We start from the raw sequence: 12,697 nt of genomic DNA, 5'->3' as shown, positions 1-12,697 counted from the left end.
CAGCAAATTATGTAGAACTGACCCCTGCACTGCCTTAGACTTCCAGGGAAGTGGAGTTAGTATTGAATGTTTTTTCCTGTTTGTAGTTATGTAAAATAGTGGTGTGTCCTATAGTCAGCTACACCTGTCCTGTAGGGAATCGATGCCTGAGCATCCATCACAAGTCGCTGAACGTCTGCCGGCAGAGCGCCTGACAACTATGAGGGATGATACGGGAGTGTACAGGAATATGGTATAACTTTCCATTCTGCAAAAAAAAAATGGCCCTGATTTACTAAGAGTGGAGTGTAGTTTTCTTTGTGGGTTTTAAAGGGTTACTCCGCTCCCCAGCGTCCGGAACTCAATGTTCCGAACACTGGGTGCGGGCTTCCGTGTTCACGCCTGCCCCCTCGTGACGTCATGCCCCGCCCCATGACGTCACATCACGGCCCCTCAATGAAAGTCTATGGGAAGGGGGCGTGACGGCCGTCACGCCCCCTTCCCATAGACTTTCATTGAGGGGGTGGGGTGTGGCATCACGGGGCGGGATGTCACGAGGGGGCGGGCATGAACATGGAAGCCCGCACCCAGTGTTCGGAACATTGAGTTCCGGACGCTGGGGAGCAGAGTAAACCTTTAATTCACTACAAGTATTTTTCCATGGTATTTACTAAGGTTTCCCTACGTTTTGCACTTTTTCCTACATTTTGCTTTTTTTTTACACCTGCCCGGAACTGTGGGGTTTTCCGGAGCTCAAATGCACCACGTTTTGTGTAAACCTTAGTAAATTTTTTTTTATGTTGGAGACACGCCCCCTTTTGTGGCAAATTCTGGAGCACGACCCAACATAACAGGTCGGGTTTACAATATTAGATCAGGGACAATGTATTTGCTGTACAATATACTGTAATAGAACTTGTCATCTTTGCCTATTGTGATACAATTGTTTATTGTGATCTCATGACTCATGATAACAAGTCTAGAGGTCTTGCCTAATTCTTTCTCTGGTCGCTGGGTAAACGGCGGATTTCCTGTCTAGTAGAAGCATGACTATGCAGGTTTATACTTTGACCTTTGACAGTTTCCTAATACTTCCCTAATACATAACTAGTGATTTACGTAATAATGGAGTAGTGGTGTTAATACGAAATAAACATGCTTCTCCAATGACATCACAAGCACAGTGCTCTCTGCTGACATCTCTGTCCATTTTGGGAACTGACCAGAATAGGAGAAAATCCCCATAGCAAACATATGCTGCTCTGGACAGTTCCTAAAATGGACAGAGGTGTCAGCAGAGAGCACTGTGCTCTTGATGTCAGCAGACAGGTCTGTGTTCTAAAAAGAAAAGAATTTCCTCTGTAGTGTTCAGCAGCTGAGTTGATTTAAAAAAAAATGTTTTCCACCGGAGTACCCCTTTAATCCCCGATCACCATACGCACAGGGCTATCTGGCAGCAGACCTACGTGTGCAGTGAATTTTGGAGGCGGGGCCGTGCCTCACAGTCTTGCCGGCAGGCGGCACCACCTCCAAAACTCACTGCACATAGAGGGCTTCCACCAGAAAGCCCTGTGTGTATGGTGATCAGGGACTACGCAGCACATTTCTCGCTGCAGCAACAGATTTACTTGAGAACGTACTCTCACATGGAATCTGAGAAGCATGTAATGTCATCCAAATTGGGCCTAATTTGTCATTTTACCTCCATCCCTCCTTCCCTTAAAAAAGATTTCCGAGCTTTTAAAAAGCTGTGTATCATACCTTTCCCCCTTACTCACACTGTGTGAGCTCCCGGCAGGAGAAAATGGGCGTTCCCCAGCAGGGGCAACGTCACTGACGCCTGCGATAGCTGTGCCTCGCCATGCCCCGCGCGCACTTTCTAAGTTTGGTCTCCTGTCAGGCTGGGAGGAGACCAAACTAACTGTTTGACTTGTGCAGGGAACAGAACAGAGCCAACTAGTGGCCGTTTTTTCAATCACATTAAAAACATATAAAGGTTGAGAATTTAAATAGCAAAGTGTCCTATAATTGCATAAGGAACAATATATTAAAACTTTAGTTTGGGGACAGGTACTCTTTAAATGTGGTGTTATCGCTCTCACACTCTCTAATACTTTTCACTGGTGGATCAACAAGGCACCTTATGGCAAAGAACTCTCTGAGGATCTTAAAGCGTACCTGTCAGATCCCACAAAAAAAAAAAAACATATGTTGCTCAGTACCTCATCCTGATCATGTACATGTAATTTTTATGTATCTATCACCAATATTTCACTTAAAAAATAGTATATTACAGCTGCTCAATGTCTTTTCCATTTTGCCAAAGGGCGGGGGGGTGTCCTTCTCTTGCCTTAACTGTGATGACTCCTCCCTCTCCCTCACTCTCCTGACTCACTGCTCTGGGAGCCTGGAAACCCTGCTCTGTAACCCTTTCCTCTAGCTTTATGCTGTACACACTCAATGATTTTTGGATATTGCCTGTCTTCGACCACCAAAGACAATATGGTGAGTGTATAACTTACATCTTCCTAAATTAGTGCAAAGGTTTAGTGCTAAAAGTACAGTGTTTTTTTGTATGCATACTTTTTATATATTTTCCCTCTGTCATTCATGTGTATAATCCTTTGCCAGTCCTGTAATTCAGGGACTTGTAGTTTTGGAATAGTTGGAGGTACAGTGTTTAGATAACTCTTTTTTTGCAGCAGTGTTGCCTTCAGCTGTGTGCCTACGTCCAGGCATGCTTGGAGTTGTAGTTTTTCAACAGCTGGAGGCACATATTTGGTAAACTCTGTATTACAGCAGTGTTGCTGCAGGCTGTGTTCCTCCTGCAGCCTTGTCAATCAGCCATCTTGTGTCCATGACCCCTGGACACGCATGCTGCTGTGGGACTCATAAGTGTCCCAGGAGGTATGGTGACCCCTAGTGGTGGGATTTTCAGAGGCAGTTTTCTTTAATAAAATGTGAATTTTTAAAGAAGTATATTAGAAAAACTATTGTTTTGCCAAGATGTATATCTGACAGTGCCCATTTAAAGAAATAATTGTTGCTCTACATAAAGATGGCTTAGGCTATAAGAAGATTGCCAAGACCTTGAAACTTTAGTGTGGACTCACTTGTGGGAGATACTGTCCAACAATTTGGTATCAACATATCCTACATGGATTGTAATATATGGGACAGTGTGATAAGTGAACGCTATATAGACGACGTACTATCAGAGTGATGCTGGTGCAAGGAGGAGGAAGGAGGATGGTGATGTTTTTATACTGTAGCTTTTGCTGCCTCAGCAGTGTGGTTTTAGTTAAAGATTAACCCTGTGACCTGCGCAGCATGAAATCACTTACAGATGGGTCTCTGCTCGCCCTCCAGCCTGGGATTTACAGAAAAGTCTGCAGCTGCAGATCTGAGATATTTCACTGGTTTATCTAATAAAAGAGTCTTTTACTTCAGACTGCTCGGCTTAGCGTAGACAAGAGGTTTGTTAAATGAGCGTGTAAGGTTATAACTTGTATCTTAGTGTCTCCCAACCAGCGTGCCTCCAGCTGTTGCAAACTATATATCTAAGGGATCAGGATATATGATAGTTATACACCTCCCCTATCTATATACTGCTGCTGCTATCTATATGGAATCAGGATATATATTAGTTATACATCTCCCCTACAGCTCTATCTGTATACTGCTGCTGCTATCTCTATGGAATCAGGATATATATTAGTTACACATCTGCCCTACAGCTCTATCTGTATACTGCTGCTGCTATCTCTATGGGATTAGGATATATAGTCATTATACACTTCTTCTCCAGCTCTATCTGTATACTGTTGCTGCTATCTCTATGGGATCAGGATATATAGAAGTTATATACCTTCCCTCCAGCTCTATCTGTTTACTGCTGCTATATCTATTGGATCAGGATATATAATAATTCCACTCCTCCCCCTCCAGCTCTATCTGTATACTGCTTCTGCTATCTCTATGGGATTAGGATATATAGTACTTTTACACATCCCCTCCAGCTCTATCTGTATACTGCTTCTGCTATCTCTATGGGATTAGGATATACATTACTTTTACACATCCCCTCCAGCTCTATCTGTATCTGGTTGCTATCTCTATGGGATCAGGATATATAGTAGTTATACACCTCCCCTCCAGCTCTATCTGTATACTGCTGCTGCTGTCTCTATGGGATCTGGATATTTATAGTAGTTATACACCTCCCCTTCAGCTCTATCTGTATACTGCTGCTGTCTCTATGGGATATTTATAGTAGTTATACACCCTACAGCTCTAGGGCTGCAGCTCTTTATCACGTTAAAACCTGTTGCAGAGCGCCCGCGATGTCTAAGTACACTGCGCAAGCGCGTGGCTACTCGCAGATCCCCCGTGTGGCTGCTCTTAGTGGCGGATTGCTGTGGATCTGTTACATGTGACCCTACCCTAAGTAGGCCAATTTTAGTAGATAAAAAGGGTGGTTAAACTGTGATGTGACCTACAAACTCATATGCATCGTCGTCAGATTGCCGCGCTTTCTAAACACGTTGGTTTACATCGACTTTACTGAAACCCGAGAAGGGGTATGTAAGTGGAGCTCACTGGGTAGACAATATGGGCCTGTATGTCAGACTTGTAAAGAGTGTCAGGTGTTAATATGCTTATTAAAGGGGCTTTACAGTCTTTAAAAATTGATGGCCTATCCCAAGGATACACCGTCGGTATTAGAACAGTGGGGGTCCGACTCCCGGCACCCCTTCCCCCCAATCACTTAGCTGTTTTGACAGGTTGTAGGTCACGTGAGCACTGTTGCTGGGTTACAAGTCTATCCGTACTTCAACAGCACTATTTGTAAGTGCAAGGTACTGCAGCCCTGTCCCATTTAAAGGGGTATTCCGGCCTTATACATCTTATCCCCTATCCAAAGGATAGGGGATAAGATGTATGATCCCAGGGGTCCCGCCGCTGGGGACCCCCATGATCTCGGTGCAGCCACCGGCATTCTGTGCCGGGCGCTGCCTCTGAGATGGGGGCGTGATTTCACAGCCACGCCCCCTCCTTTCATGTCTATGGAAGGGGGCGTGACGGCCGTCACGCCCCCTCCCATAGACATGAATGGAGGGGGCGTGGTGTGACGGCACTAGGGGGCCGTGATGTCAGGTCCCCGTTTGACATGGAATGCTAGCTGGGGGTGGGACCCCTGCGATGTATAAAGCTGGAATACCCCTTTAAGAGAACACTCTACACCAGTGGTCTCAAATTGTGGCCCTTCCGATGTTGCAAAACTTCAACTCCCAGCATGCCCGGACAGCCGTTAGCTGTCCAGGCATGCTGGGAGTTGACGTTTGGCAACATCTGGAGGGCCACAGTTAGAGACCACTGCTCTACACAGTAGTGCCTTGCACAGTATCGACAAATCACATGGTCGTTGTAACTATGCAAAGCGGCCTCCTCAAACAGTTGATCGGCGGGAGTCCTAGGAGTCTGACCTGCAGCAAACTAATTCTGATAGGCCATCGATATGATAAAATAAAGTAAGCCAATGAAAAGTACAACTGTCCTGCAAAAAACAAGCCCTAAGACAGCTTTGTCATTGGAAAAATAAAAAGTTATGGGTTTTGGAATGTGTGGGTCACGAAGGGGTTAAAGACTGGGGATAATCCCTTTAATTCTACAGGTGTGAATACTGTTATTAAAGAGAAGTAAAATACAGTAAAATCTCCCTTAGCGGACACCTCCCAATAGTGGACAGTTTTCAATTCCCCGGCGGAGTCCCATAAGACTTAATGTATTTGCACCCTCTGAATAGGGAACATTCCCAATAGCAGTCGTGGATACACCTGAAAGGGGGCAAAACACTCCCAATAGGGGTCAAAACACTCCCAATAGAGGACAGTAGGGGACAAAACACTCCCAATAGGGGACAAAACACTCCCAATAGGGGAAAGTAGGGGACAAAACACTCCCAAAAGGGGACAAAACACACCCAGTAGGGGACAGTAGGGGACAAAACACTCCCAATAGGGAACAGTAGGGGACAAAACACTCCCAATAGGGGACAGTAGGGGACAAAACACTCCCAATAGGGGACAGTAGGGGACAAAACACTCCCAATAGGGGAAAGTAGGGGACAAAACACTCCCAAAAGGGGACAAAACACACCCAATAGGGGACAGTAGGGGACAAAACACTCCCAATAGGGAACAGTAGGGGACAAAACACTCCCAATAGGGGACAGTAGGGGACAAAACACTCCCAATAGGGGACAGTAGGGGACAAAACACTCCCATTAGGTGACAAAACACTCCTAATAGGGGCCAAAACACTCAAAATAGGGGCCAAAACACTCCCATTAAGGCACGGAACACTCCTAATAGGGGACAGTAGGGGACAAAACACTCCCATTAGGCGAAAAAACACTCCCAATAGGGGACAAAACAGTCCCAATAGGGGACAACCAGGCTTATATGCCGGCCCTACCTTGTACACAGGGCTGCTGTCAGGGGGTACAGCCAATCACCCGGCAAGGGGCCCAGGCCCCTGCTGCACTTCCCTGAAGAAGCCCCAGCACAGAAGAAGAAAAACGCTGTTTAAACAGTAGTCTCCTGCTCCTGTACGTCTGTTGGCCACATCATTCACCCCTCTTCTTTCCTGATCCCCCCCCCTTGTGCCACTTTATTCCCCTGTGCCATATCATACCCCCCTTTTTTTTGCCATTTCATTCCCCCTTTACCCCCCTGTGCCATTTCATTCCCCCTTTACCCCCCTGTGCCATTTCATTCCCCCTTATCTCCCTGTGCCATTTCATCCCCCCTTTATCCCCCCAGTGCCATTTCATTCCCCTTTATCCCCCTGTGCCATTTCATTCCCCTCTATCCCCTGGGCCATTTTATTCCTCTTCATCCCCCTGTGCCATTTCATTCCCCCTTAATCCCCCTGTGCCATTTCATTCCCCCTTTATCCCCCTGTGCCATTTCATTCCCCCTTTATCCCCCTGTGCCATTTCATTCCCCTTTATCCCCCTGTGCCATTTCATTCCCCTCTATCTCCCTGTGCCATTTCATTCCCCCTTTATCCCCCTGTGCCATTTCATCCCCCTTTATCCCCCTGTGCCATTTCATCCCCCTTTATCCCCCTGTGCCATTTAATTCCCCTCTATCCCCCTGTGCCATTTCATTCCTCTTTATCCCCCTGTGCCATTTCATCCCCCTTTATCCCCTTTGTGCCATTTCATTCCTCTTTATCCCCCTGTGCCATTTCATTCCCCCTTTATCCCCCTGTGCCATTTCATTCCCCCTTTATCCCCCTGTGCCATTTCATTCCCCCTTTATCCCCCTGTGCCATTTCATTCTCCTTTATCCCCCTGTGCCATTTCATTCCCCTCTATCCCCCTGTGCCATTTCATTCCCCTCTATCCCCCTGTGCCATTTAATTCCCCTCTATCCCCCTGTGCCATTTCATTCCCCCTTTATCCCCCTGTGCCATTTCATTCCCCTTTATCCCCCTGTGCCATTTCATCCCCCCTTTATCCCCCCTGTGCCATTTCATTCCCCTCTATCCTCCTGTGCCATTTCATTCCTCTTTATCCCCCTGTGCCATTTCATCCCCCTTTATCCCCTTTGTGCCATTTCATTCCTCTTTATCCCCCTGTGCCATTTCATTCCCCTCTATCCCCCTGTGCCATTTAATTCCCCTTTATCCCCCTGTGCCATTTCATTACCCTTCATCCCCCCTGTGCCATTTCATTCCCCTTTATCCCCCTGTGCCATTTCATTCCCCTTTCTCCCCCTGTGCCATTTCATTCCTCTTTATCCCCTGTGCCATTTCATTCCCCCTTTATCCCCCTGTGCCATTTCATTCCTCTTCATCCTCCTGTGCCATTTCATTCCTCTTTATCCCCCTGTGTCATTTCATTCCCCCTTTATCCCCCTGTACCATTTCATCCCCCTTTATCCCCCTGGGCCATTTCATTCCCCTCTATCCCTCTGTGCCATTTAATTCCCCTTTATCCCCCTGTACCATTTCATTTCCCTTTATCCCCCTGTGCCATTTCATTCCCCTTTCTCCCCCTGTGCCATTTCATTCCCCTTTATCCCCCTGTGCCATTTCATCCCCCTTTATCCCCCTGTGCCATTTCATTCCCCTTTATCCCCCTGTGCCATTTCATCCCCCTTTATCCCCCTGTGCCATTTCATTCCTCTTTATCCCTCTGTGCCATTTCATTCCCCCTTTATCCCCCTGTGCCATTTCATTCCCCCTTTATCCCCCTGTGCCATTTCATTCCCCTCTATCCCCCTGTGCCATTTCATTCCCCTTTATCCCCCTGTGCCATTTCATTCCCCTTTTATCCCCCCTGTGCCATTTAATTCCCCCTTTATCCCCCTGTGCCATTTCATTCCCCTTATCCCCCTGTGCCATTTCATTCCTCTTTATCCCCCCTGTGCCATTTCATTCCCCCTTTATCCCCCCTGTGCCATTTCATTCCCCTTTATCCCCCTGCGCCATTTCATTCCCCCTTTATCCCCCTGTGCCATTTAATTCCCCCTTTATCCCCCTGTGCCATTTCATTCCCCTCTATCCCCCTGTGCCATTTCATTCCCCCTTTATCCCCCCTGTGCCATTTCATTCCCCCTTTATCCCCTGTGCCATTTCATTCCCCCTTTATCCCCCTGTGCCATTTCATTCCTCTTCATCCTCCTGTGCCATTTCATTCCTCTTTCTCCCCCTGTGCCATTTCATTCCCCCTTTATCCCCCTGTACCATTTCATCCCCCTTTATCCCCCTGGGCCATTTCATTCCCCTCTATCCCCCTGTGCCATTTAATTCCCCTTTATCCCCCTGTACCATTTCATTTCCCTTTTATCCCCCTGTGCCATTTCATTCCCCCTTTATCCCCCTGTGCCATTTCATTCCCCTTTATCCCCCTGTGCCATTTCATCCCCCTTTATCCCCCTGTGCCATTTCATTCCCCTTTATCCCCCTGTGCCATTTCATCCCCCTGTGCCATTTCATTCCTCTTTATCCCTCTGTGCCATTTCATTCCCCCTTTATCCCCCTGTGCCATTTCATTCCCCCTTTATCCCCCTGTGCCATTTCATCCCCCTCTATCCCCCTGTGCCATTTCATTCCCCTTTATCCCCCTGTGCCATTTCATCCCCCTGTGCCATTTCATTCCTCTTTATCCCTCTGTGCCATTTCATTCCCCCTTTATCCCCCTGTGCCATTTCATTCCCCCTTTATCCCCCTGTGCCATTTCATCCCCCTCTATCCCCCTGTGCCATTTCATTCCCCTTTATCCCCCTGTGCCATTTCATTCCCCTTTTATCCCCCCTGTGCCATTTCATTCCCCCTTTATCCCCCTGTGCCATTTCATTCCCCTTATCCCCCTGTGCCATTTCATTCCTCTTTATCCCCCCTGTGCCATTTCATTCCCCCTTTATCCCCCCTGTGCCATTTCATTCCCCTTTATCCCCCTGCGCCATTTCATTCCCCCTTTATCCCCCTGTGCCATTTAATTCCCCCTTTATCCCCCTGTGCCATTTCATTCCCCTCTATCCCCCTGTGCCGTTGCATTCCCCCTTTATCCCCCCTGTGCCATTTCATTCCCCCTTTATCCCCCTGTACCATTTCATTCCTCTTTATCCCCCTGTGCCATTTCATTCCCCTTTATCCCCCTGTGCCATTTAATTCCCCCTTTATCCCCCTGTACCATTTCATTCCTCTTTATCCCCCTGTGCCATTTCATTCCCCCTTTATCCCCCCTGTTCCATTTCATTCCTCTTTATCCCCCTGTGCCATTTCATTCCTCTGTATCCCCCTGTGCCATTTCATTCCTCTGTATCCCCCTGTGCCACTTTATAAAGGGGGGGGGGGGGGTTTGATGAATTTACACAGAGGGTAATAATTGGAGAATGATATGGCACAGAGGGATCAAGGGGAAATGATGTGGCACAGGTGGTAATGGGGGGATAATTTGGCACAAGGCATGGGGGAATAAGGTGGCACAGGGGATAAAGGGGGATAAAATCATACGGGGAGGCATAAGGGGAGATTAAACGGCACTGGGAGATTCTACTGTAATGTTCCTTTTTATTATGTTTTATGGGTAATTACACTCTGGAGTGAGTACAGGACAGAATTCGGTCATTCAGAAAGATTTTTAAGCCTTTTTTTCCCAATAGAGGACATCTCTTAATAGCGGCCACTTTTTTTTATTGCCTGTGAGTGTCCACTATTGGGAGATTCTACTGTGAATCCAATTGAACAACCAGTGACCCATTGGGGGTTCACAACTCGTGGTCCATGTCAAGGTAAATTTCATGTTCTGCTTCATTGTGAAGAACAACATCATGAAGATGACCTTCAAAAGTGTATTTTTATTAGATGCACACTTGGATGAGTTTTTGGGTCCCACTGGGTTTGTACTGAATGTATTTTACGTTTACTGTGTTGCAGATTCAACAAAATCGAAACCAAATCTGGTTCCAGATACTGCTCTTCCTTCGAAACTTGGTGGTTCATCGTGAGAGGAACAGGGGTGGTTTCCAGAGGTGAATTTTTCTCGGTGAGTCAAGACCCGCTCAGCTTATGGCATCACTGGACCATTCTGTGGTTGGTTACAGAAGGTGTTCCAGCCTCATCAGGGATTTCTGGTCAAACACTGTTGAGACTACAACTCGTGTTGACATCTGCGGACTCAACCGGAACTGAACCGGGATGACGTGTTTTGTTTCCGCAAATGAGCCGCAAAAGTTTTACACAACCGAACCTAAAACTATGGGAGGAGAGGATTTTCTATTTTTCCAGCAGGTACAGAAGAGATGCAAGTACAACATTTCAGGACCTACCTCCGAAAATCGACTTAAAAACCAGGACTTATCCAATACTTACCCTGCTTGGGCAACATCAAATGTTCATGTGAAGGAAGGAAGAGCAGGTAGAGCCCATATAAGATGTCCGTTATCAAAAATGTGATCTTTTTTTTATGGAGAACTGAGAACAAAAACATATAAAGTGTGTATATATTTGTCCTAGACATCGTCATATATCACATACAGAGATATTTTTGTGGTTAACCTAGTAAACGATGATCAAGAACAGTTTATAGCTTCTTTAGGAGAGGCTAACCCATTCGTGATATTCACATACAACCAAGAAAAATACATACACGTCGACCCATGAAAAAGTGGCCCACCTTAGGTTTTGCCTTATCCTTCATTCCTATGGGCTGAATGAATGGGCACAAGGGCATACAAGCACCACCAGATGGCGAGGAGCGAAGATCTGGATCCATGATTTTTTGGGGGCTTCCTATGCTCCGTCTACACCCAATATGTTATGAGGTGTTCACCATGTCAGTAGGAGATATTTTATGTTTATATCAATAGTCTGCTGGCTTTTTGTTTTGTATAATGCTTTCATTGATATTAGCAGCAATAAGAGAAATTAAAGGGAAACTCCAACCACTTGACTTGAGTTGCGAGTCTTAAAGGGGTACTACACTCCCCATCGTTCTAAACATTTAGTTCTGAACCTTGGGTGCGGGCTCTGGGGTCGCCACGCCCCCATCATGATTTCACGCCCCGCCCCCTCAATGCAAGTCTATGGGAGGGGGCGTGACGGCAGTTACGCCCCCTCCCATAGCCTTGCTTTGAGGGGGCGGGGAGTGACATCATGAGGAGGGGGGGCATGGTGACCCCCAAAACCCGCACCCAGCATTCAGAACTAAATATTCCGAACACTGGTGGAATGGAGTACCTCTTTTAAAGAGGTGGTTGCATTTGGTCAATTTACGAAACAGCATCCAAAATCATAGTCTACTGAATTTTTGTTTTTATTCTGCACAAAGGTTGCGGTAAAAATATAAAAAATAAATAAATAAAAGAGAGGAACAAAGGGGGCGCTATCTAAGTGCCGTAATTGTGCTAAAATACAAGGATTATAAAATTACAATAAAACAACAAATTACAAAAAAAAATTAAAAATACTTCAGGTGAGATTGGCACACTCACCTTTCCGTGTTGCGCCAATTCAGGCACAACACTGATGATCGCATTGCAAGTGTTAAATTCACTCTATATACTCGTCGCGGCTGCCGAGCATCTGTCCCGGTTCTAAAGATTGTAACTGTACAATGATGTAAATGTGTGTCCAAAAGTGGAGTTTTCCAAGTTAATAAAATTGGAGTTTTAGGAGTTCATTCTTTGAAATATTGTTGCATGGATTAAGAAATTATAATTAAGAAAAAGATAGGTAATGTCTGTAACATGAGAGATAAATGCACTTACTAATATACTTTAATTTTCTAAACTGCGATGCACGTCCTATTCTAGCCGCCATTTATTTTTTCTGCCGCTTTGATACTACAACAAGCTTTCCTCTCCTCGCTGTGACGGGAGGCGACTAGTGAACACTGTGTAGCTCAGCCCAATAGGTAAAATAACTCACAGCTGATACATCTGAGGAAGGGGGGACTAAACCCCCGAAACGCGTTATTGTTTTATTATTGTACTCTTCAATAAACATATGCCATAGGCATTAGAATACCATCTACGGATTCAACTTTCTCTTGGAGTGAAGCAGCACCTGATATAGAGGCCTTTTATTTTATTCTCACGGCTGATACCGAGACTGTTCAGGACCTTATGATGAGAACTGAAATCGGATGATCTGCCTTTTATTTTTTTAAATAGAGTATATTAGTAAGTGCCTTTTTTCAGGG

The 12,697-nt window shown here is 46.0% G+C and overlaps 1 protein-coding gene and 1 long non-coding RNA gene across 7 annotated transcripts in view; one reads left to right on the top strand and one right to left on the bottom strand.

Annotated features, from left to right (window-relative positions):
• BMF (Bcl2 modifying factor) overlaps nt 1-10,867 on the top strand; it is a 72,422-nt gene extending 61,555 nt beyond the window's left edge. For all 6 annotated transcript variants that reach the window (XM_056545005.1, XM_056545006.1, XM_056545007.1 and 3 more), the window contains one exon: nt 10,432-10,867. In XM_056545005.1, coding sequence (XP_056400980.1) covers nt 10,432-10,530 — 99 coding nt within the window. In that variant the 3' untranslated portion in view covers nt 10,531-10,867. The remainder of the gene's footprint in view (nt 1-10,431) is intronic.
• LOC130294877 (uncharacterized) overlaps nt 1-10,959 on the bottom strand; it is a 31,545-nt gene extending 20,586 nt beyond the window's left edge. Inside the window, exon 1 of the long non-coding RNA XR_008848644.1 lies at nt 10,867-10,959. This is a non-coding gene — a long non-coding RNA (uncharacterized LOC130294877). The remainder of the gene's footprint in view (nt 1-10,866) is intronic.
• Between the last annotated feature and the right edge of the window lie 1,738 nt (nt 10,960-12,697).

This window comes from Hyla sarda, chromosome 11 (genome assembly GCF_029499605.1).
Source record: "Hyla sarda isolate aHylSar1 chromosome 11, aHylSar1.hap1, whole genome shotgun sequence".
NCBI classification, from domain to species: Eukaryota; Metazoa; Chordata; class Amphibia; order Anura; family Hylidae; genus Hyla; species Hyla sarda.
This window is presented reverse-complemented; position numbering and strand designations above follow the sequence as displayed.